Genomic DNA, 22,879 nt, shown 5'->3' with positions numbered 1-22,879 from the left:
GGTGGAGTTGAAGGGGATCTCGGTGACTTTGGGTTCTTGTCCCGCATCTTCTTGACGGAGCCGCAGGAGAGCTGGATGCACTTCAGCAGCGCCGACTCCGAGGCATCGCCCGCCGTGTCCCGCTGGCGTGGGGAAGGGTGCTGAGGGTGATGCCGGCGGCACGGGGGGCACCGAGGCCGGCACTGCCCCGGCTCTCGGTAGGATTCTGGGGGTTCTGGGCGGTCAGCATCCACCTACCTTGGAAATGGAGATGTTTTCCTGGCCTGGCTTGAAGACAGCGCGGTTGCAGAGCCCGGCGATGCGTGCCAGCGCCGTCCAGGTGGGCGAGCGCTTGTCGAAGGTGGCACCTGGGGGACACCCGGCCCCATCAGTCGTGCTGGGGCTCCCCCGTCTTCTCTGGGGACACCTCCCGCGCTCCCAGAGGTGCCCAGGGAAGGGGGTGCTGAAGGCAAGGGGGTGCCCAGGAGAAGGGGTGCCAGGGCAGTGACATCTGGGTGCAGGGGCAAGAAAGGGGTTGTTCCTGGGGTTGGGGTGCTCAGGGGGTCGGGGTGCTCAGGGGGTCGGGTGCTCAGGGGAGTGACATCTGGGTGCAGGGGCAAGAAAGAGGGTGCTCCTGGGGTTGGGGGGGGGGGGGTCAGGGTGTCAGGCTGCCAACCACCCACCCGACTGGTCCTCGGTGGTGTCGGCCTCGTGGATCTGGTTGTCGAACCACATGTGGGCGACGGTCATGCGGTTCTGGGTGAGGGTCCCCGTCTTGTCGGAGCAGATGGTGGAGGTGGAGCCCAGCGTCTCCACCGCCTCCAAGTTCTTCACCAGGCAGTTCTTGCGCGCCATCCGCTTGGCCGTCAGCGTCAGGCACACCTGGGGGTCACCGCGGGGCTCAGCGGACACCCACGGGGCTCGGAGGGCACCCATGGGTGTCAGCAAGCACCAGGCACCAGGCATTGCTGGGTGCACCAGGGCCAGCCCAGCAGAACCAGCACCCAACAACTCCCTCCCAGTAGAACCAGTGCCCCCACCGCACCTCCCCAGCAAAACCAGTCCCCACCACCTCCCTCCCAGTAAAACCAGTCCCCACCACCTCCCTCCCGGTAGAACCAGAGCCCCCCCTGCACCATCCTACCCCTCCACTCCCCGGTGGTCCTTACCGTGACAGTGGCCAGCAGCCCCTCGGGGACGTTGGCCACGATGATGCCAATGAGGAAGATGACGGCCTCCAGCCAGGTGTAGCCCAGGATGAGAGAGAGGATGAAGAAGGAGAGGCCGAGGAAGACGGCGACGCCGGTGATGAGGCGGATGAAGTGCTCGATCTCCATGGCGATGGGCGTGCGCCCCACCTCCAGCCCCGAGGCCAGCGAGGCGATGCGCCCCATCACTGTCCGGTCCCCCGTGGAGATGACGATGCCACGGGCGGTGCCTGGCGGGACAGGGAGGGGTGACGCAGTCCCAGGGGGCACCAGGGACCCACCCCCCCCACGCGGGCAGGGACCTCCGGGGACCCACCTTCCACGCAGTTGGTGGAGAAGAAGCAGATGTTGCGGGTCTCCAGCGGGTTCTCGTGGGTGAACTCGGGCGAGCGGGTCTGCGGCTCCGACTCCCCCGTCAGCGACGAGTTGTCCACCTGGTGCCGCGGGCACGGGTGGGTGCCGGCGGGCACCGGGCACCGCCGGGCTCGGCTGGACTCAGGCCAGCCCCACTGTCCCCATGCCACCCCTGGTGCCCACCCCGTGCCACCCCTGGTGCCCACCCCGTGCCCTCCACAGTGCCCACCATCATGCTGGTCCATACTGGTCCCAGTGCCCACTCCCCGCTACCTGTGGTGCCCACCCCATACCAGCCACGATGCCTGAACCATGCCACCCCCAGTGCCCGCTCAATGCCAGTCCTGGTGCCCATCCCGTACCACCACCAGTGCCCACCCCGTGCCAGCCCCAGCACCCGCGGGTGCCCGCTCACCTTGCAGCCGTGGGAGGAGATGATGCGCATGTCAGCGGGCACCCGGTCCCCCCCTTCACCTCCACCAGGTCGCCCACCACCACGTTCTCCGCATTGATCTGTATCTTCTCGCCCTCGCGGATCACCAGCGCTTGCTGCCGGGGCAACAGGGCACCCTGAGGGATGCCCAGGCACCCCCCACCCCACCCGGGACCCTGTGCCGTGTGCCCACCCGGGGCTCCTACCTGGGGCACCATGTTCTTGAAGGAGTCCATGATCTTGGAGCTTTTGGCCTCTTGGTAGTAGGAAAAGCAGCCGGTGACGATGACGACGGCGGCCAGCACCACCCCCAGGTACAGCTGGGACCCAGGCAGCGCCTCAGCACCCAGCACCCCAGGGTGCAGGGTGGGGCCCCCCGGCTGCCCCCCAGCACAGGGTGCTAGGGAGGGGACCCCCACACCAGCCCGGCCCATTTGCCCCCCACATCCCAGACACACACACACACACACACACACCCCCCTCCAAGAGCTGGCACGTGGTGGCGGGGGGCACACGCCCGTGCCCACGCTGCCACTGAGCCCCCATGGTACCTCTGCCCCCCAGGGTGCCCGTGCCCCCTCCAGTGCTTGCGCACACCAAGGTGCCCATGCCCCCGCAACGTCTGTGCTCCCTGTGATGCCTGTGCACCCCAGGGTGCTCATGAACCCCACAATGCCCATGCCCCGTGATGCCTGTGCCCCCCCAAGGGTGCTTCTGCCCCCTCCGAGGATGCCCATGCCCCTGCAGTGCTCGTGCCCCCCCATGGTGCCTGCGCCCCCTGCAATGCTCGTGCCCCCCCAATGCCCACGTCCCCGCGATGCCCGTGCCCCCGGGTGCCCTCACGTTGTCGTTGGAGGGCTCGTCCTCCATGGCAGCCTGGATGCCGTAGGCCAGGAAGCAGAGGATGGCCCCGATCCAGAGCAGGATGGAGAAGCCCCCGAAGAGGCTGGCGGCAGAACTTGACCCACTCGGGGGTGGTGGGGGGGGCGTCAGGGCATTGGGGCCGTCCTGCACCAGGATCTCGGCCGCCGCGCGTTGGTCAGGCCCTGCGGGGGGGGGGGAGGGGGGCCACACGCTGTCACCTGGGGACAGGGTGGGGGGGGGAGTCTGGGGGGTGGGAGGCGATGGGGGTGCCAGCCAGGGGACACCCCATGGGTCTGGGAGGGCAGGGTACCATGGCCAGCGCACCCTGGGGATCTGTGGGGCTACGGAGGGCATGGCCGGGGGACTCATGGGGACAGGAGGGGACAGGGGGTATGGCCAGGGGTCACTCATGGGTACAGGGTGGCGGGAGGGGACAGGGGACATGGCTGGGTGTCACCCATGGGGGACAGGGATGTGGGGTGCCAGAAAGGGATAGAGGGCACAACCAGGGGTCACCCATGGGGACAAGGTACCAGGAAGGGACAGGGGACATGGCTGGGTGTCCCCCACAGGGACAGGGATGTGGGATGCCAGGAGGGGACGGAGGGCACAGCTCAGTGTCACCCACGGGGACAGGGATGCAGGGTGCCAGGAGGGGATGGAGGGCATGGCCAGGGGTCACCCACGGGGGCAGGAGGGATTCAGGATGCTGGGAGGGGACAAGGGGCACAGCTGGGTGTCACCCATGGGGACAGGAGGGATGTGGGATGCTGGAGGTGGCATCGAGAGTGGGACATGGGGACATCTCACCCGGGACAGGTCCACCTGGTACTTCCTGCCCAGCTCATCCAGGGACAGCCTGTGATCGTCCTGCCGGGCACACGTCACCCGCGTCACCCCAGCCGGGGTGGCACGGTCAGCCATCCCCGGTGTCCCCCCGGTCCCCTCCTCACCAAGTTGACCTCCTTCTTCAGCTCATCCAGCTCCTTCTCCTTCTGCTTCCTCTTGCCGCCCCCGTTCTCGGAGGTGGTGGCAGCGGGCGAGTACTCCCGGCCGGCCTGCGGGCGCGGGACCCCGTGGGCATGCTGGCACCGCCGGCGCGGCTGGCACCGCCGGCGGCACGGCCCTCGCCGTGGGCATGGGCATTACCATGGGCATGGATGTCACTGCCAGCATGGGGGTCACCGTGGCCACAGGCATCATCGAGGGTACAGGGCGTCACCGTGAGCACAGGGGGGACTGCAGGCACCAGTGGCAGCATGGGCATGGGGGGCACCACAGGCGTGGGGGGGGGGGGATGTCCCAAGTTGGGGGGGGGGGGGGCACCATGGGTGGGGGTGGCAGCGAAGGTGGGGGTGTCACTGTGGCCGTGGGGGGGTCCCCAGGGCCACAGAGGTGTCACTTTGTCCATGGGGGGGGGCCCGAGGTCATGGGGGGAGTCACTGTGGTCACGGGGGTGGCACTGTGGCCGTGGGGGAGTCACTGTCCCTGGGGCTGTAGGGGTGTCGCTGTGGTCATGGGGGTGTCCCCAGGGCCACGGGGGTGTCACTGTGGCCGTGGGGGGGGTCACTGCGGCCGTGGGGGGGTCCCCACAAGCCGGGGAGAGGAACACACCGCCAACACCAAGGGCATCATGGAGAGGCAGGGGTGCCGCTGCAGGCAGGAGACAGGCAGCCCTGCCCGCTCTCCTTGTGGAGGGGGGGTGACACGGCCCCCCCCCTAGACCCCCCCTGCTGCCCGCAGCAGGGGGTCCCCCAGGCCTGGCAGGGCCTGGTGGCACGTCCGCGGTGGCTCTGCCTGCCGGGCGGGAGGTTGGCAGGAGCAGGCAGGGGCCGGGGGGGGTGGCGGGTGCCCCAGCACGGGGCCGGGGGGGCCGGGGGGGCCGATGCGGTCATGGAAAACAGCCCCAGTGCCAAGAACAACGGCCGGGAGCGGAGGGGTCGTGTTACCGCGGGGATGGGGACATGGGGGGCACCCACACCCACCCCCCACAGGGCACCCCCACGCGTGGGGGGGGTCTGCTGCCTGCCCCCCCCATGGACACTGGGGACCCCAGCACCCCACGCGGGGACACTTTGGCTTTGCACGGGTGTGGGGGGGTCCCAGTCGCTGTGGGCACCCCGGGATTTTGGGGGGGTGGCAGGAGGGTGGCACTGGGTGGGGGGTGTCATGCGTGTTGTGTGTCCCGGCATTTCCCTGAGAGCAGCCTGCCAGGAGGTGACGGGGGGACACCCGTGGGGGGGCACCCGTGGGGGGGGGACCCCTGTCCCACATCCTCCGGGGTCCCCCCCACCTTTGGGTGGGTGCCCAGGGGCCACGAGGTTCCTGCGTGGGGGGGGGGTGGGGGGGGTTGTCCCGGCCATGCCAGGCGGGACGGGGGGGTCCCGGTGGGACGGGGGCTGCCGGGCGAAGCGCCAGCCCCGGCTCAGGGCCCCCCCGCGGCCGTTGCCACGGCACCGTGGGACCCTGGTGCTGAGCAGCCAGTGTCACGGGCATGGGGCCACGGGCACGGGTGGGGGATGGGGCACTAGGGGGGGGTTCCTCCGCGGGGGCACCCCGGCTCCGTGCCTCAGTTTCCCCACCATGGGGGACCCTTCTCCCCCCCCCCCCCGCATTCCTTCCCCGAAACGGGGGGACCCAAGCGTCCAGGCAGCTGCTCACCCGTGTCGGGGGTCACTCGAGACCGGGGAGGGGTGGCAGTGGGACTCCAGGGTGGCGGGGGGGAGGTGGGGGGGGCAGTGGCATCGAGGCGGGGGCGGGGTTGGCAGTGGGACCCTGGGGGTAGCGGCGGGGGGGCGTGGGGGCCGTGGGCTGCAGGACGCCCGTGGGTGGGTGCCGGGGGCATGGCCCGGCAGGGAGAGCGTCCACGGGTGGCAGCGGGTGGGTGATGTGGGTGCCCTGCGTGGGTGGGTGCCGCCTGGCAGCGGGCAGCTGTCCACACGGGTGGGTGCCCCGGGGGTGGGTGCCCCGCCTGGCCGGGTGCCGGCTGGCAGCGGGTGGGTGATGTGGGTGCCCCGCGTGGGTCGGTGCCGGCTGGCAGCAGGTGGGTGATGTGGGTGCCCCGCGTGGGTGGGTGCCGGCTGGCAGCTGGTGGGTGCCCGCACGGCTGGGCGCTCCGGGGGAGGGAGGTGGGTGCCCTGCGTGGGTGGGTGCCCCGCGTGGGCGGGTGGCGGGGCAGCGGGTGCCCCGGGCCGCCCCTACTCACCCCTCTGCCCATGGCGCTGCCGTCGCTGCTCTCGGCCCGGGGCACTCGGGGGTGGCGGCGGCGGCGGCCGAGAAAAACCCTCCCGGGCCCCGCCCGGCCCGGCCCCCCCCGCCCACCCGGCCGGGCCGGCCCCCCCCCCCCCCCCCCGCCCCCCCCTCCATCCCCCCGGCCCCTCCTGGCCGGACCCGGACCCTCCTCCCCCGCCCCGGACCCCCTCTCCGGTCCCCCCCCACGTTATGGAGGGGGCTCCTCCCGCGCCCCCCGGCCGTGCTGGGGGGTCTCCGGGCCCCTCCCGGTCACGCACACACAGACACCCCCCCCGGAGGCGGCCGTGGGACCCAGGCGGCCGGGGCGGTGGCGGGTCCCGGCCGAGCGCTGGGAACGCAGGTGTCCGGGCCGGGGGGGGGCGCCCCCTCCTGACCGCCCCGCTGACCCCAAGGCTGGGGGGGGGCGCAGGGGACCCCGGCGTCCGGGCCCCCCACGCTGACCCCAGGGCTTGGGGTGGGGGGAAGGGGGGCAGGGGCCGCCCGGACGCCTGGGTCCCTCCCTGCAGCCCCCCCAGAGCAGGGGGTGACCCCAGGAGGGGGGCAGTTTCGGGGGGGGGGGGGGGGGGGGGCTGGTCCCCACTCCGGCGTGTCCCCGGTTCTCCCAGTATGTTCCTGCCCCGGCCGGCCCTGCCCCGGCCGGGGACGCTGGTGCCACCGGGCAGCAACCGGGAACGCGGGACGGCTAAAATTAGCCGGGGAAAGGCCAGGCGGGGGGGGGGGGGGGGGGGCTGTTCCGGGGGGGTCTGTGCCCGAGGACCGGCTGTGCCCGGGAACCGGCTGTGCCCGGGCTGGCTGTGTCCAGGGACACGGTTGTGCCCGGGGGACTGACTGTGCCTATGGCCGACTGTGCCCGGGGACCGGCTGTACCCAGGGTGGCTGTGCCCAGGGACACGGTTGTGCCCGGGGACACGTTTGTGCCGGAACGGTGCCCGGTGTCAGGTTCTGACACCCCCTACCCCCCCCCCCCCCAGTGCCCCCCCCAAGACCACCCTCCCTGCTCCCCTTCCCTCCCGCCTCCAGTCCTGCCCCGCAGCCCCAGTGCCCCCAGTCCCGCTCCGAGGTCCCCTCCCAGTACACCCCCCCTTCCCTGCTCCCCCCCGCCGCCCCCCAGGGTCCGGCTTAGTCGCCATAGCAACCGTCAAGGGCAGCTCAAGGGCATGGGGGGGGCACGGCCGTGGGGCCCACAGCCCCCTGCACCAGCGCCACCAGTCCGCACCAGTGCGCCCAGCATCCCCACACCCCAGCCTGCTGCACCAGTTCCCCCGGTCCAGCCTCACATTCCCAGTGTAGCCCAGTATCCCCAGTCCGCCCCAGTCACACCAGTCCAGCCCTGCACCCCCGCTGTAGCCCAGTATCCCCAGTCCGCCCCAGTCCCACCAGTCCAGCCCTGCACCCCCGCTGTAGCCCAGTATCCCCAGTCCGCCCCAGTCACACCAGTCCAGCCCTGCACCCCCGCTGTAGCCCAGTATCCCCAGTCTGGACCAGTGCCCCCACGCTGTGCCAGCACCCCGTCTGTCCCAGTCCCTCCCAGCCTGCCCCAGTCTGTCCCAGTACTGCCTAGTCTGCCCATCTTCCCCAGCACCTCCCAGTCCATCCCAATATGCCCCAGCCTCTCCAGTATGCCCTGGCCTCTCCCAGTCCCCCCCATCTGCCCCACCATCTCCCAGCCCACCCCAGTGACCTCCAGTATCCCCAGCACCCCCAGTCTGCCCCAGTGCCCCCAGTCCACCCCAGTGTCCCCAGTCCGTCCCAGTCCCCCCCAGTGCCCCCAGCCTGTCCCAGTGCCCCCAGTCTGTCCCAGTGCGCCCAGCCCACCCCAGTTCCCCCAGTCTGTCCCAGCGCCCCCAGCCCACCCCAGTCCCCCCAGTCTGTCCCAGTGCCCCCCCGTCCACCCCAGTCCCCCCAGCCTGTCCCAGTCCCCCCAGTGCCCCCAGTCCATCCCAGTCCCCCAGTTCCCCCAGTCCACCCCAGTGCCCCCAGTCTGTCCCAGTCCCCCCAGTGTCCCCAGTCCGTCCCAGTGCCCCCAGTCTGTCCCAGTCCCCCCCAGTGCCCCCAGCCTGTCCCAGTCCCCCCAGTCCCCCCAGTGCCCCCAGCCTGTCCCAGTCGGGGCCAGGCACGCCGAGGCCGGTTGGGGGGCGGTTGTTTACCCAGGCTGTGCCCCCCGCTGTCCCCCCCCCCGCTGCCCCCCAAGCTGAGCAAACAGATGACGCGGGCGCAGGCGCCACGTGCTCGGCCCCCGCCCCGGCCCCACGGGGGACCCAGGCGTGCGGCCCCCGCCGCCCCGGCCCCGCTGCCCGGGGCGGCCCAGTCCTCCCAGTTGCCCCAGTTCCCTGCCGGCGGTGCCAGCGGTGACGCGTGCCCCGGCGAGGGGGGGGGGGGAACCGGCGCCGGCGCCACGCACACGCGTGTGCCCCTGCCCGTGCGAGGATCGTGCCCCGCCGCCGCCCCCGCCCCGCGCAGCTGCTGCCCGTGGGCGGGAGGAATGTGGCAGCCGGGGGGGACACGGGGGGGGGGGGGGGCCGTGTCACCCCCCGCCGCTCACGCCAACACGCGTGTGCACACACACCGCCCCCCCGCGGCCAACACGCGTGTGCACACACCCCTGGGGACCAGGGAGTCCTGGGAGGGGCCCGGGCTGCGCCTCGCTGCCGGACCCGGTGGGGGGGACGCGGGGACCCACGCGTCCTGGCGGGGGGGGGGGGGGCAGCTCCTGCCCCCCCCGACCCGCTCCACCCGAGACGTGGGCGCGCGTCGGCCGCTGGGCGGGGCCGGAGGCGGGGCCTGGGCGAGGCGGTGGGCGGGGATCGGGCGGTGGGCGGGGCGTCCGCATCACTCAAGCCCGGCTCGGCTCCGCCCGCTTCCCCGAGCGCCGCCCCCCCTCGCTGCTGGGGGGTCCGGGGGGGGGGGGGGGGGGGGCAGCGGGAGGGGAGGCGTGAGGACTCGGTGCCCCCGCCCACCTTAGTGTCCCCATGGTGTCATGGGGGTCTCGGTGCCCCTTTGCTCACCTTGGGGGTCCTCGTGTCCTTGGAGACCCCCCCCTGCCCACCCTGGGGGTCCTCATGCCCGCAGTGCTATGGGGCTCGCAGTGCATTGGGGGGGGGGGCACAGGGTGCACAGTGCCGCCCCTCGCTGTCCCCTCTGTCCCTCCTGCAGGTCCCTGCGCCCACCCGTGCCCACTCCCAGGACACTCGGACCACGTTGTGAGCACCCGTGGGGTGGTGGAGACGCTGGAGCGGGGCAGTGCCCCCACTTGGCCCCTGAAACCTGCTGGGGGGGGCACCCATGGGTGCCCGGGGAGGTGCTGCCTCGGTTTCCCCCCTTCATTAAAACACCCTCATTTGGAGGTTGAGAGTCTTGTTAACGAAGCTGCGTGACACCCCCCCCCCCCCCCCCCCAGGCATCACCCCCATTTGGCCCTTGGTTGTACCCCTCACCCTGGGATTACTGTAGGCCCTACAATAATAACCTGGGAGGGAGTGGAGGGTCAGGGCTAAACCAGCAGCCCCCGGGGGCAAAAATGCCATGGGGGTGGGGAGTAATGTGCCACAGTCTGGAGCCCCCCCTTAATCCTCAAGGTGGGGGGGGCACTAATCCCTGCCTGGCATCACCTGTGGCAATGGGGGTGGGGGTGCTCTGCCAACCCCTGTTTCACCCCAAATTCCCCAGTGGGGGCACTGGATTGGCACCCCCCGAGCCCAGGCGCACCCACCCAAATTCAGGACCCCGCACCCCAAGACCACCACCGTCAGAAGTGGGGGGGGAGTTAAGGGGGTTTATTAAAAGAAAGCGCAGCGGGGAGCGGCGGGGCGCCCAGCACCCCCGCACCCACCCATGGCCCATCACCGCACCTCGGGGCTGGCCAGAGTGCCGTTGCTCTCCCGGGGGGTGTCGGGGTCCCCCCCTCCCGCCGCCCCCGCCGCCGCCGCCTCCTCCAGCGGCTGGTCCAGGCGGCTGGGGATGGACCAGTAGAGGTGGGCATCGCGGCGGGCGGCCGCCGCCGCCAGCTGCCGGGCGCTGCAGGCCGGGGTGGGCACCGGCACGGTCTGGTGGAAGCCCCCGTAGTCCACCTCGTAGAAGCCCTCCTCCAGGCTCAGCAGCGGGGTGAAGCGGTGGCCCCACAGCACCTCGTCCGCCAGGTACGAGCTCCGAGCCTGGCACGTCATCCCTGCGCCAGGCAGCCGGTGGGCAGCCGGTGGGCACCCGTCCCCAGCCCGGGGCCGGGGGAGCTGGCGGGGTGCCCCCCCCGGCAATGGGGAGGCGCGAAGGGCACCCTGACCCCGGTTGGGGGGGCTGTGCTGCACCCACTGCCGGGAGCACCCCAATATGCGAAGCATGCGGTGCACGGAGGACCCCAACCTGTGCTGCACCCGCTGCAGGGAGCACCCCAATATCTGCAGCACCCAGTGCATGGGGTCCCCTGGTCCTGGCTGGGGGCTGGGGTCTGCACAGCACCCGGTGCGAGGGGCACCCCGATATGTGCAGCACCCATTATGAGGGGCATCCCAATCCCGGCTGGGGGGGGGTCTGTGCTGCACCCAGTGCATGGGACACCCCAGTGAAGAGGGGACGGGCTGGGACGTCAGGGGCTGTCACCGTCATTGGGGTCCCCTCCCCAAGCTCCTCGTGGGGCCAGGCCAGGCAAAGGCTTCCCGTGGGGGGGAAGGGGGGACAGGGGAAGGCTGCCCCCCAGTCCTGCAATGGGGTTATTCTGGGTGGGGGGACCCACATCCAGGCCGAGCTTGGGGGCGAGGGTGGATTTGGGGTCACCTCCCAGCCAGGACCAGGCAGGAACACACTGTGGGCCACAGGGTTGAGATGTCCCCATGCAGGTGAGATGTCCCCACGGAGATATCCCCATGGAGGTGAAGTGTCCCCATGAGGTGTCCCCATGGAGATGATGTGTCCCCATGGAGATATTCCCACAGAGATGAGGTGTCCCCATAGAGATGAGGTATCCCCATGGAGATGAGGTGTCCCCATGGAGATGAGATGTCCCCAAGCGCATCCCACCCCCCAGCCGCCGGCGGTGTCCCTGTTACCTGTGGCCTCCACCATCCCCTCGAGGATGACGACGATCTCGAAATCGTCCTTCTCCAGCTGGTGCCGCGAGACGTCCCAGAAGGGGCTGCGCTCATCGATCTCGTGGCTGATGATGAGGGGCGAGACGAGGAAGAGGCGGTCGTCGCCCGTCTCGAAGCCCACGCTCAGATCGGTCTGGTCCAGGGGGATGAACTCGCCCTCCTGCGTCTGCTTGGACTTGATGAGCTTGGCGCGGATGGAGGCCTCCACGATGTGCGAGTCCCGCAGGTCACCCACGCGAAACATCAGGCAGAGGCGGTCGTCCCGCAGGGAGACCACGGCATGGGAGGAGAAGACCAAGGTCTCGGCTCGTTTGTTGGGCTGGGAGATCTTCACGAACATGCAGCCCACCATGAAGGCGTTGACCATGGAGCCCAGGATGGCCTGGAGCAGCAGCAGCACGATGCCCTCGGGACACTTGTCGGTGATGACGCGGTGTCCGTAGCCGATGGTGGTCTCCGTCTCGATGGAGAAGAGGAAGGCGGAGACAAAGCCGTTGAGGTTGTTGACGCAGGGTGTCCAGGCGTGGTCCTCCAGGTGGTCCAGGTCCCCCCGGCAGTAGGCGATGAACCACCAGATGAGGCCGAAGAAGAGCCAGGTGACGGCGTAGGCGAGGATGAAGACGAGGAGGCTGAAGCGCCACTTGAGGTCCACCAAGGTGGTGAAGATGTCGGTGAGGTAGCGGTAGGTCTCCCGCACGTTCCCGTGCTGCACGTTGCACTTGCCGTCCTTCTCCACGTAACGCTGGCGCTTGCGGGTGCCGGCCCCCCGCCGTCGGGGGGGGACTGGGGGGGGCTTCGCCTCCCCGGGGACCCCCTCGGGGACCCCGCAAAAGGCGGCGTTGTCCTGCGCCATCGCCCCTCAGAGGCTGCGGGGGGGGAAGGGGTTAATGGTGCCACTCGCCTCCTCCAAACTGGGGGGACCGGGAGGGGATGGTGGCACCAGCTGGTGCGTGGGGGGGGGGGCTGCAGGGACACCTGGGTCCCGGGGGGGTGGGGGGGTGGGTAAACTGAGGCACGGGAGCACGCAGGGTGCTGAGCCCACGCGTGCGCACTCATCCATGCACGCGCACGCACACGCATGTGTACACACATGCGCATGCCTGCACACGCGTGTACACAGACGCTTGCAGATGCACACACGCGTGCATTCCCACATACACGCGTGCACACAGCACCAGAGCACGCACACCTCGCACGCATGCACACACACACACACACACGAGCAGGCGTGCACACATGTGCACAAGCCCCCGGGGACACGCGCGCACACGCGTTTGCCCCGGTGGGTGCAGGCCCACGCGTGCACCCCGAGAGGCTCCTTGCACGCTCCCATGCGCCGAGATGAGGTGTGCAACAGCCGGACCGACGGCGGCACACACGTGCACATGGAGCTGGGCCACATGCACACGCGTGCGCACACGCGTGTGCACACAGCGCTGGGCCTTGCACATGCACACACAGCTCCTTCTTGCACACACACACACACACACGCGCGCGTGCTTGCATACGTACACTCTCCGCCTGTGCCCCCCCCCGGCCTGAGGGGCCCTGCGGCACCCAGCTGTGCCCCCCCCCCCCTTCCCCACCGTGGGGCACCCCACTCCCACCGGGTTCGTGGGGACGGACCCCCCCCAGCCTGGGGGTAGAACGGAGGCGGGGGGGGGGGTGTGTGTGCATCCTCCGCGGTCTGTGCTGGGGGCGGGGGGGGGGCCCTCTGCGCAGGCCGGGCCCCCGCGTGCCCCCCGCACACCCCCCCCCACCCGCGGAAGTGTGTGTGTGGGTGGGTGTCCCCGGTGCCACCCCCGTGTGCTGCGGAGGGGGGGGGGGGGGGGGTTGCAGGGGGCGATGGGGCGGGGGGGAGGGGGTAGCAGGCCCCCCCCCGGCCCGTGTGTGTGCCCCCCCCCCCCCGCCCCCCGGCCCCGCACTCACCGCTCGCCCCGCGGCCGCCGCTCCCGCCGGGCCGCGCAGCCCCGGTGCGCTGCGCGCATGGCGCAGGGCGAGCGCAGCGCCCGGCCGCACCGGATCGCTCCCGCTCGGTCCCGGCTCGGTTCCGGTCCCGGAGCAGCACACACACCCCCGCCCCCCCCCCCCCCCCCCCCCCCCGCCGTCCCGTGTCCCCCCCCCCCCCCCCCCGCCGTTCCCTTGGCCGCGCTCCCGCCGTTGCCCGGCAACGGCTGCGCCCCGGGAGCGCGCGGCTAAAAATACCGACCAGCGCCCGCCCCCGCCGGCCCCGCCCGCCCCCGGCCCCCCACGCGTGACCCCCCGCCCCGGGCGGGCAGGGCCCGGAAGGCGGCGGTGCGGTGCACACGCGTGGGAAGGCAGGCGGGGGGGGGGGGGTGTGTGGTGTTTGCGCACACGCGTGTGCGGGGGCGCGGGGGGGGGGGGGGTGGGGGCAGGTGCGCACTCTTGGGCCGCGGGCACTGCGTGCTGGGTACGTGGGACAGTGCGGGGGGGACACGCGCGTGACGTGGGGCACAGTGGGGGGGGGTGACACAGGGCACAGCAGGGTGGGGAGGTGTGTGCACACGCGTGTGACACTGAGCACGGCGGGGGGTGGGGGGGTGGGGGTGCACACGAGGTCCCGCCCTCCCCGCGGGCCCAGAGCCCCCCCCCACTAGCCCAGGGTTCCCCATCATTAGCCCAGGTACCCCTTTTATTAGCCCGGGCCCCCCCATCATTAGCCCAGGTCCCCCCTTCATTAGCCTGGGCCCCTCACATCAGCAGCCCAGGGCCCCCCACCACTAGCCCAGGGCCCCCCATCACTATCCCAGCCCCCCCCCATCCCAGGACCCCTCATCACCAGCCAGGACCCCCCGGCCCTGGCCAGGGCCCCCATCACTAGCCAGGGCTTCTGTGGTCACTAGCCACCCCCCATCGGTGGCCAGGCCCTCCCCCGGTGCCCGAGGCCGCCTCCGGGAGCCCCCGCGCAGTGCCGGCCCCCCCCCCCCCCCCCCGGCCCCCCCGGGCGGACAAAGGCGCTTTGTGCCGCGGCCCCGGGGAACCGGCCCCGGCCCGGGAACAGCGGGGCCTTGTGTGGGGCGGCCGCGGCGCCGCGCCCCACGCTCCCACGGAGCCACGGCTCCGCACCCCACGCTCCCACGCCCCCTGGACCCACGGCTCCGCACCCCACGCTCCCACGCCCCCTGGACCCACGGCTCCGCACACCACGGTCCCACACCCCACGGCCCCACGCGCCCAAGGACCCCGGACCCACGGCTCCACGCCCCGCGCTCCCACGGACCCACGGCTCCACGCCCCACGGCCTCACGGCCCACAGCCCCACACCCCACGCCCCCCCTAAGTGGCAGCCTCGGGGCTGGCGTTGCCCCCACGGGGGGTACGGGGGGGGGGGTGTGCGTCCCGCTCTGTGTGTGCGTGTCTGTTGCACACGGGTGACACCAGCCCCTGCCCGGCTCTGGCGGGTCCCCTCGTCACCCCACGCTCACACGCACAAGGATGCTCCGGGGGGGGGGGGGGGGGGACGGGACACTGTCGGGGATCCGGAGGGGGATCACTGGGGACCACCCGGGTGGGTGCTGCTGTGGCCGGGGGGGGAGCTCTGCCCGGTGCCGGTGCGACCCTGCCCGGTGCCGGTGCCGGTGCCTGCGGGCGGGGTCCCCTCGTCCCGTCCCCGTCCCCCCCCCCCCCGTGGCCGGTAACGTGACCCGGTGCGGGCCGGCTCGTTTTCCACCCCATTAACCCCCGTCCCGCCCCCGGCGGCTCCTCCCCGCCCCGGGCCCCCTCCCCGGCCCCGCCAATCGGTGCCAGCCGGGCCCGGCGAGGCGGCCCGGGCCGGGGGGGGGGACAGGCGGGGGGGCCCGTCCCGTCCCGCCGCCGCCGGCCCCGCCGAGCCATAAAGCCCATGGGGAGCCGGCGGCGGCCGGGCTGAGCGAGGCCGGGACCCCGGGCGCCCTGGGGCCCTCCCCGAGCAAGGTAAGGGCGGCCGGGGCGGGGGGCCGGGGGTCCCCCGTCCCCTCCGGGGCGCCCCGAGGGCTGTGGGCGCCTGCCAGCGCCGCTGGACTGGGATCGGTCCCCGGGTCCCCGCAGCCCCGTGAGCCCCGGTACCGGGACCCCGTAGCCCCATGTCCCCGGAGCCCCACATCCCTGTGTCCCTATAGAACTACGTCCCTGTGTCCCCCGTACCCCACGTCCCCCCATAGCCCCATGTCCCTGTGTCCCCTGTAGCCCCATGTCCTTGTGTCCCCTGTAGCACTGCATCCCCGTGTCCCCATCTCCCCGCATCCCTGTGTCCCATGACCCCAGAACCTCATGTCCCCGTGTCCCCTGTCCCATGTCCCCGTGTCCCATGTCCCCATAGCCCCACGGCCCCATGTACCCCCACAACCCTGTGTCCTGTGTCCCCATGTCCTTATATCCCCGTGTCCCAATATCCCTGTGTCCCTGTATCCTCATGTCCCTGTATTCCCGTGTCCTCCATCCACATGTCCCCGGGTCCCCATCTCCCCCTCTCCCCTGTACCCCACGTCCCCTTGTCACTGTATCCCCATATCCCCATTCTGCACATCCCCAAGTCCCTGTATCCCTCTGCCCCTGTACCCCAAGTCCCCATGTCCCCAAGTCCCCATATCCCTGTGTCCCCGTATCCCCGTGTCCTCATGTCCCCGCTCCCCGTGGGTGTCCCCCTTCTCTCCCCAGCACAGGGGGACCTGGAGGGACAGAGGATGGAGGGGCGCAGCAGCCCCCAGCCGTGCCCCCCCCCTGCCCTGGGCATTTCCAGGGCCACCGGTCCCTGAGCCCCGAGATGTCCCCACAGTCCCCAGGGTATGAGGCCTGAGGCCCCGGGGATGGCCCCTTCCCCACCCCAGGAGGTCACCTCCAAATAGGGACCACCCCCCAGCACCTCGCTCTTCCTGGGTCCCCCCACTGGTGTAACGATGCCGGGTGGTCTCAGCCTGGCACTGGGGGAGGTTAATCCTCCCCAGCCCCCCGTGGGCTCGGGTCCCCGGGGACGGGGTGTTTCAAGGGCGTTTGGGTGGAGGGGGCTGGAGCGTCCCTGTGTCCCCCCCAGGTCCCCACGGTGGGCAACCGCTGGGCTCTGGGTTAGTGGCTCCGGCTGGGCTGCGGGTTAAGCAGGCTGTGGGTTAACCAGGCTGTGGGTTAACTGGACTGCAGGTGAACCCGGCTGTGGGTTAACCGGGCTGCCAGGTTAGCTGGGCTGTGGGTTAGTCACACCGGATTAGCTGGGCTGCCGATTAGCAGGGCCACAGATTAGCCACGCTGGATTAGCTGGGCTGGGGGTTAGTCACGCTGGATTAGCTGGAATGTGGATTAGTGGGGCCACAGATTAGCTACGCTGGATTAGCTGGGCTGTGGGTTAGCCACGTTGGATTAGCCACACTGGTATAGCTGGGCTGTGGGTTATCCCGGGCGTGGGTTACTCAGGCTGTGGGTTATCCCGGGTGTGGGTTATCCCGGGTGTGGGTTATCGCAGGTGTGGGTTTATCTGGGCTGTGGGTTATCTGGGCTGTGGGTTACCCGGGGTGCAGGTGATAACCTACCCAGCTGCAGGGTAATCTGCCTGTGGATTAACCCAGCTGTGTGTTGACCGGGCTGCAGGATAACCAGGCTGCAGGTTACCCCTGGTGTGGGTTAACTGGGCTGTGGGTTAGCCGGGCTGTGAGCTACCCGGGCTGCAGGTTAACGGAGCTGAGGGTTAACGAGGCTCTGGGATAGCCAGGCTGGGCTTTAACCGGGCTGGGGGTTAATGGGGTTAATGGGGCCGGTTGGAGGGGGCTTCGGTTACCGGTGCTGGTGCTGTGGATGACTTCTCCGATGGCTACGGAGGGCTGAGCCGCGCCGGCGCCGGCCGTCCCCAGGGAGTGGGGTGGCGGTGGGGACGTCCCGCTGCCTGCCCCGCTGCCAGCCCCCAGCCACCCTTATCCGCCCCATCGGCAGCACCGGCGCCGCGGGGGTCCCGTGGGAGCCCCACGCCTGTGGACCTGCTGGATGCACTGTGGGGGCAGCTCAAAAAAGGGCCAAAACAGGCTTTTTTCACCCCGGTCTGCAGCCTCTGCCGATAGCTGACGAGGGTTGGGTAGCGGCGGGGGGGAAAAAACAAAAATCATCATTTTGGGGTCTCCCCCAGTGCTGCGGGGGAGGATGGGGGTCCCCATCGCTCCCATGGCCGGGGCGGGGAGGGGGCCGCGGCTCCTACCCCCCGACGGCGTTTCCCGGTGTGGGCGGCAGCGTGAAGGGCACGGGGACGTTCCTCCCCTGGGGGCCCCATCACCAGCCCCAAATTTGGGCTCAAACTGGTCTGGCCTCAATAAGGGGGGTGCAGGGGAGGATAGGGGGGGGGGTGTCCACAGGATGAGGAGGGGGTGGCAGGGGGGACCCAGGCATCCGGGGCTCGGTGGCTGCCGGTGCAGTGGGGTGGGTGGCGGGAGGCCGTAGGGCCCCCCGGGACCCCCGCCGGGGGCCGTGCTGGCGGCGGGGCGCGCGGAGCCCTGCATGCTAACGAAGGGCTTCGTCAAAGCGCCTTTGTGCCCCGCCAGCTCCATTGAGGCCTCTCCTCCGGGGCGCACAATGGCCCCACTGTCCCCGTCCCCATTCCCCCCCCCCCCCCCCCCGCCAGTCCCGCGCGGCCGCCCCACACCCCAAGCCCCACGGGACCTGCCCCACGCCACGGCCCCCCCCCCCCCACCGCCCCAACCCTGCCGTGGGGATGGGGTCTCATCCCCCCCATTCCCAGTTGCTACCAGCACCGTGGAGCCCAGCGCCCCAGTTTCAGGGTGGGGGGATGCCGCTGGCGGGGAGCCCAGCCACAGCTGGCACCGTGCGGGCGTGGGAACGGTGCCCAGGCTGGTGGTGCCAGCGGGACGTGGCAAGGGGGGACATATCCCCGTGTCCCCCCCATCCCACACCGGAACCCCCAGGCGGGGCTGGACCCCTGCGTTCACCTCCAGCGTCAAGCATCCCCGGGGGGAAACCGAGGCACAGGGGTGAGGGGGGTTAATGGGTAACTGGCCCGGCCGTGGCGGCAGCGGCTCTGCCCGCAGGCAACGTCCCCGCGCCGGCAACAAGTGCCGGCTTGTCACAACCCATGTCCAGGCACGGGAGCCTGGCCAGGGGGCACAGGGGCACGCGGCCCCTGACGGGGGCTTTATGGGATGCAGTGACCCCAAAAACGGGGGGAGGGGGACAGAGACCCCAAAGAGGGGTGTGGAGACCCCCCAGAAGGGGTGCAGGGGACCCTGGGGTGTGCAGAGATCCCCCAAACCAGGGCGTGGGGACTCCAAAGAGGGGTGCAGGGACCCTGCAGGGGTGGAAACCCCCCGAAGAGGGGTGCTTGGACCCCAAACAGAGTGCAGGGACCCCAAAGAGGGGTGCTTGGATCCCAGAGAGGGGTGCAGGGACCCCAAAGAGGAGGGCAAAGGGACGCCAGAGGAGCAGAAGGACTTTGGGGAGTGCAGGGACCCCGAGGGGCTGCAGGGACCGCTGTGTCCCCCCGAGGACATGGCTGGGGATGTGCCGGTGCCTGTTGCTGCCCAGCGTGGGTAGAGCTCTGGGGACGTGCGGTGGCTCCGGGGACGTGGCGGTTCTGGGGACGTGGTGGCTCCAGGGACGCGTGGTGCCTCTGGGGACACGTGCTGCCTCTGGGGACCCCCAGCAGCTCAGCTGGGCTGGGCTGGGTCTGTGTCCCCGGTGCCACCGTCCCCTCCGCAGGGCCTTTCACCGGGAGGGGACATGGCGCAGCTGGGACGGTGGCAGTGCCACCCGCATCCCCCGGCTTTGGCAAGCGCAGGGACACCGGGCTCCAAGGAGACCCCCCATGGTGCCACCGCGTACCCGGTGTCCCCGGCATCCCCGGCACGCTGCCCTGCCGCATCCGTGGCGGAAACCGCGGCGGGGCCAAACGCTGGCGTGGGCTGAAAGGCCTTTTCTGTGCCGCCGCCGGCGGACAGGGCTGGCAGGGGACAGGGACAGGGACGGGGACGGAAACGTGCCTGGCACCGCCACCAGCCGTTTGTCCCCGTCACCTCCCCTTCGTCCGCCTTCCTCTTCCTCCTGCCCAGCCAGGTCGCCTGGGTCCCCTCCACGGGACGGGGAGGGCACGGGGGGAGCCGCCGGGGGACAGGGGTGGGTTCGTAGAGGGACAGACACACAGATGGACAGACAGGCGGGTGGGCGAGTACGTAAACGGATGGATGGATGCATGGACGGACAAGCGTATGGATGCGCCTCTACAGGGATGGCTGGACGGACGGACAGGTGAGAGCTCCCGTGGATGGAAGGATGGACAGAGGGATGGCTGGACAGACGGACGCATACAGGGATGGACAGACAGGTGCACGGATCCGTGCATACATGGTTGGATGGACAGATGGGTGGATGGATGGATGATGGATGGATAAAGGGGTCGATGGATAGACAGACGGACGGCTGGCCGGGGAGGAGTGATGGACGGGCAGGTGGATCGAGTCTGGAGGGACGGACGGACAGCGGGTGGACGAGCAGAGGAATGGAAAGACGATGGATGCACGGGGAGACAGGAGGACAGACGGACATGTGGGTGGGTGGGTGGGTCGATCAATGGAAGAGGGACAGACGTCCGGATGGCTGGTTGAAGGCTGGATGGACGGATGGACGAAGGCTACAGGAGGGGTGGGAGCGACAGCAGCCCCCGTCACTGAGGTGCCACGAGTCCGTCAGGTCTCTGCGGCCAGGCCAGGGTCCCCTACGTGCCCCGTGTCCCCACGCTGCCTGGGGACAGTGTGGGGGGCTCAGCGTGAGCCCCTCCGACGTGAGATGAATCCTCCCGGCCTCAGCCCCTGCCTGCCACCTCGGTGGGAGGGAGCACGGCCGGTGGGAGCACTGAGGAGGGGTGGAAAGGGGGGGGGGGGGGGTGGTGTCCCCCCCATAGCTCCCACCCACCCATCCCTCTCATCCCTCCTCCACCCACCCATCCGTGCCCCAGTGCGCCCCCACATCTATCCGTGTACCCCACATCCTTCCTCTCCATCTACCACCCACTCAGCTCTGTCCCATCTGCTCAGCGAACGCCAAACTCCGTCCTCGCCCCCCATCCATCCTCTCTGTCCCCCCACCCATCCCTCAGGTCCTTTGCTCATACATCCGTCCGTCCGTCCGTCCGTCCACCCTCTTACCACACCCTATAGGTCTACCTATCCATCCATCCATCATCCCTCTTCTCCATCCATCCTCTCCATTTGTCAATCTTCTCCATCCCTCTCCCTCCCTCCCTCCCTCTTCTCCACCCACTGACTCCACACCCCCCACCCACCCTCCCTCCCCTCCCTGTCCCCAGCACTCCCCACCCCCACCCCCGCAGCACCCCCCTCACCTCACCCCTCCATCACCTCTTCCAGATGACGTCGGCCACCAAGGTGTACTACAGCCAGACCACGCAGACCGACAGCCGCCCGCTCATCGGCTCGGGGCTGCGCCGGCGCCGGGTGATGACCAAGGACGGCCGCAGCAACGTGCGGATGGAGCACATCGCCGACAAGCGCTTCCTGTACCTCAAGGACCTGTGGACCACCTTCATCGACATGCAATGGCGGTACAAGCTGGTCCTCTTCTCTGCCACCTTCGCCGGCACCTGGTTCGCCTTCGGCGTCATCTGGTACCTGGTGGCCGTGGTCCATGGGGACCTGCTGGAGTTCGACCCGCCGGCCAACCACACGCCGTGCGTCATGCAGGTGCACACCCTCACCGGCGCCTTCCTCTTCTCCCTGGAGTCTCAGACCACCATCGGCTACGGGTTCCGCTACATCAGCGAGGAGTGTCCCCTCGCCATCGTCCTGCTCATCACCCAGCTGGTCCTCACCACCATCATGGAGATCTTCATCACCGGCACCTTCCTGGCCAAGATCGCCCGGCCCAAGAAACGCGCCGAGACCATCAAGTTCAGCCAAAACGCGGTGGTGGCCCAACACAACGGCAAGACCTGCCTGATGATCCGCGTGGCCAACATGCGCAAGAGCCTCCTCATCGGCTGCCAGGTGACAGGCAAGCTCCTCCAGACCCACCTCACCAAGGAGGGCGAGAGCGTCCGCCTCAACCAGGTCAACGTGGACTTCCAGGTGGACACCTCCTCCGACAGCCCCTTCCTCATCCTGCCCCTCACCTTCTACCACGTGGTGGACGACGCCAGCCCCTTCCGGGACATGGCCCTACGGACGGGCGAAGGCGACTTCGAGCTGGTGGTCATCCTCAGCGGCACCGTGGAGTCCACCAGCGCCACGTGCCAAGTGCGCACCTCCTACCTGCCCGAGGAGATCCTCTGGGGCTACGAGTTCACCCCGGCCATCTCCCTCTCGGCCAGCGGCAAGTACGTGGCCGACTTCAGCCTCTTCGACCAGGTGGTGAAGGTGACAGCGCCCTGTTGCCTCCACGAGACCGTCCGGTTCGGGGACCCCGAGAAGGTGAAGCTGGAGGAGTCCCTGCGGGAGGCGGCGGAACGGGAGCGGGAGGGAGCACCCCTGAGCGTCCGCATCAGCAACGTCTGAGCGCCCGCCGGGACGCCGCCGATGCTGCCGGAGGTGCCACCAGCCCTGGAGATGCCACCAGCCCCCGGAGGTGCCACCAGCCCTGGGAGATGCCACCAGCCCCCGGAGGTGCCACCAGCCCTGGAGATGCCACCAGCCCTTCCCCCCATTCCGTCCTCCTGGGCCATTTTCCCTGTGGCACGGGGCAGCTCCCTCGGGGACCCCTGTGGGTGCTCACCCACCCACCGGTGGGGCTGTCCCTGCCCCCCGTCCCTGCCCACCTGGGGACAGGGCTGTCCTTGTCCCCCCTCACCTAATGCTCTGCTAACACCAGCCAGAGACCCCCAGCTCCGCTGCAGGACACAATCCTGCTGGGAGATGCTGTCCTGGCAGGGAGGGGGGCATGGCCACCTCCCGCCCCCGGGGGACAGCCGGGGGCTACCGCTTCTTGCCAGCCGGGAGCCGTCTCGCTGCCCGATCCCGCCCGGCTGAGCTGGGGCTGAGACCTGAGCTGCTCGCTGCACATGTGGGCTGGGGAGTGGGAGGCTCCGACCTCGTGGGACCTCTCCCCTTGCTCACGGGACCCCCCCCACCCCTGGGAAGGCTCAGGCCAGGGGGTGTGGACCCCCTCCCCTGCACCCCCTTCGCCCTCCCCACGGCCCCCAGCCCCACAGCACCCAAACCACCGGGGTCCACGGGGGCATCCCCGTGTCCGGGGTCATCGCACACTCAACAGGGGGAAACTGAGGCAGGAGAAGCCTCTACCCCCCCCCCCTCCTCCACCACTGCCTCCAGAGCTGGGCCCTTCTCCCTGTGTTGACCCCCCCCCCCCCCCACTCTGGGCTGGGGGGGGGACGGGACACACACTGGGGCGTCACCGATAATCGGACACGGCTGCGGCGCCGCGTCCCCCCGGGCTGGGCGCCCCCGCCGGCCCCGCTCGAGCCCGTCGCTGCTGCTAACGTAGAGCTCTGCTATTAACGCGCGGCCCCGGCTGCCCCCCCTCGCTGTGCTGAGGCCAGGTGATACATATACATACATATATATATATATATAGTGCGACTAATCTATATATATATAACGGGGGAGGAAGGTTCCCCCCCAAAGACTGGCTCGCTGAAGCCCCGCTGTTGCCGGGGCACCCCGGGGTCTCGTCCTCGGTTTCTGGGGAAGAAAAGGCGAAGCGGTTACTAAATAAAGGTTACGTTGATGGTGGGGAAGGGCTCTGCCCCCTGC

At 70.4% G+C, this 22,879-nt stretch overlaps 3 protein-coding genes across 5 annotated transcripts; 1 reads left to right on the top strand and 2 right to left on the bottom strand.

Annotated features, from left to right (window-relative positions):
* On the bottom strand, positions 1–6,101 carry ATP1A2 (ATPase Na+/K+ transporting subunit alpha 2; the record flags this gene model as incomplete). Its single annotated transcript, XM_076360022.1, is given in 14 exon segments — positions 1–122; positions 238–347; positions 663–861; positions 1,149–1,417; positions 1,504–1,621; positions 1,957–2,012; positions 2,015–2,090; positions 2,181–2,294; positions 2,818–3,002; positions 3,005–3,020; positions 3,649–3,708; positions 3,792–3,896; positions 3,988–4,077; positions 6,044–6,101. Coding segments are annotated over 13 exon segments (1,484 nt in total), but the record flags the coding sequence as incomplete, so codon positions are not given.
* Positions 6,102–9,848: 3,747 nt separating this feature from the next.
* Positions 9,849–17,055, bottom strand: KCNJ9 (potassium inwardly rectifying channel subfamily J member 9). Of its 2 annotated transcripts, none has more exons than XM_076360025.1 (3): positions 16,936–17,055; positions 11,130–12,037; positions 9,849–10,255 (listed from the first exon to the last, which is right to left on the bottom strand). In XM_076360025.1, the coding sequence occupies exons 2-3, from the start codon at positions 12,022–12,024 to the stop codon at positions 9,930–9,932; spliced, it is 1,221 nt and encodes a 406-aa protein (XP_076216140.1). In that variant the 5' UTR covers positions 12,025–12,037; positions 16,936–17,055; the 3' UTR covers positions 9,849–9,929. The 2 variants fall into 2 exon arrangements, with proteins under 2 accessions (XP_076216140.1, XP_076216138.1); XM_076360023.1 differs by lacking the exon at positions 16,936–17,055 and adding an exon at positions 13,101–13,127.
* Positions 15,018–22,858, top strand: KCNJ10 (potassium inwardly rectifying channel subfamily J member 10). 2 transcript variants are annotated; one of them, XM_076360027.1, is made up of 2 exons: positions 15,018–15,104; positions 20,522–22,858. In XM_076360027.1, the coding sequence occupies exon 2, from the start codon at positions 20,522–20,524 to the stop codon at positions 21,662–21,664; it is 1,143 nt and encodes a 380-aa protein (XP_076216142.1). In that variant the 5' UTR covers positions 15,018–15,104; the 3' UTR covers positions 21,665–22,858. The 2 variants fall into 2 exon arrangements, with proteins under 2 accessions (XP_076216142.1, XP_076216141.1); XM_076360026.1 differs by lacking the exon at positions 15,018–15,104 and adding an exon at positions 19,331–19,403.
* The last annotated feature ends 21 nt before the right edge of the window (positions 22,859–22,879 follow it).

This window comes from Aptenodytes patagonicus, chromosome 26 (genome assembly GCF_965638725.1).
Source record: "Aptenodytes patagonicus chromosome 26, bAptPat1.pri.cur, whole genome shotgun sequence".
NCBI classification, from domain to species: domain Eukaryota; kingdom Metazoa; phylum Chordata; class Aves; order Sphenisciformes; family Spheniscidae; genus Aptenodytes; species Aptenodytes patagonicus.
This window is presented reverse-complemented; position numbering and strand designations above follow the sequence as displayed.

What these genes read in the sequence shown, in the direction of transcription:
- KCNJ9 (XM_076360025.1), bottom strand. Translation starts at nt 12,024, where the DNA reads ATGGCGCAGGACAACGCCGCCTTTTGCGGGGTCCCCGAGGGGGTCCCC. An exon ending in GGGGATGGTGGAGGCCACAG is followed by an intron (nt 10,256 to 11,129) that starts GTAACAGGGACA and finishes TGCCTGGCGCAG; the next exon opens with GGATGACGTGCCAGGCTCGG.
- KCNJ10 (XM_076360026.1), top strand. Translation starts at nt 19,344, where the DNA reads ATGCATGGACGGACAAGCGTATGGATGCGCCTCTACAGGGATGGCTGG. An exon ending in ATGGCTGGACGGACGGACAG is followed by an intron (nt 19,404 to 20,521) that starts GTGAGAGCTCCC and finishes CACCTCTTCCAG; the next exon opens with ATGACGTCGGCCACCAAGGT.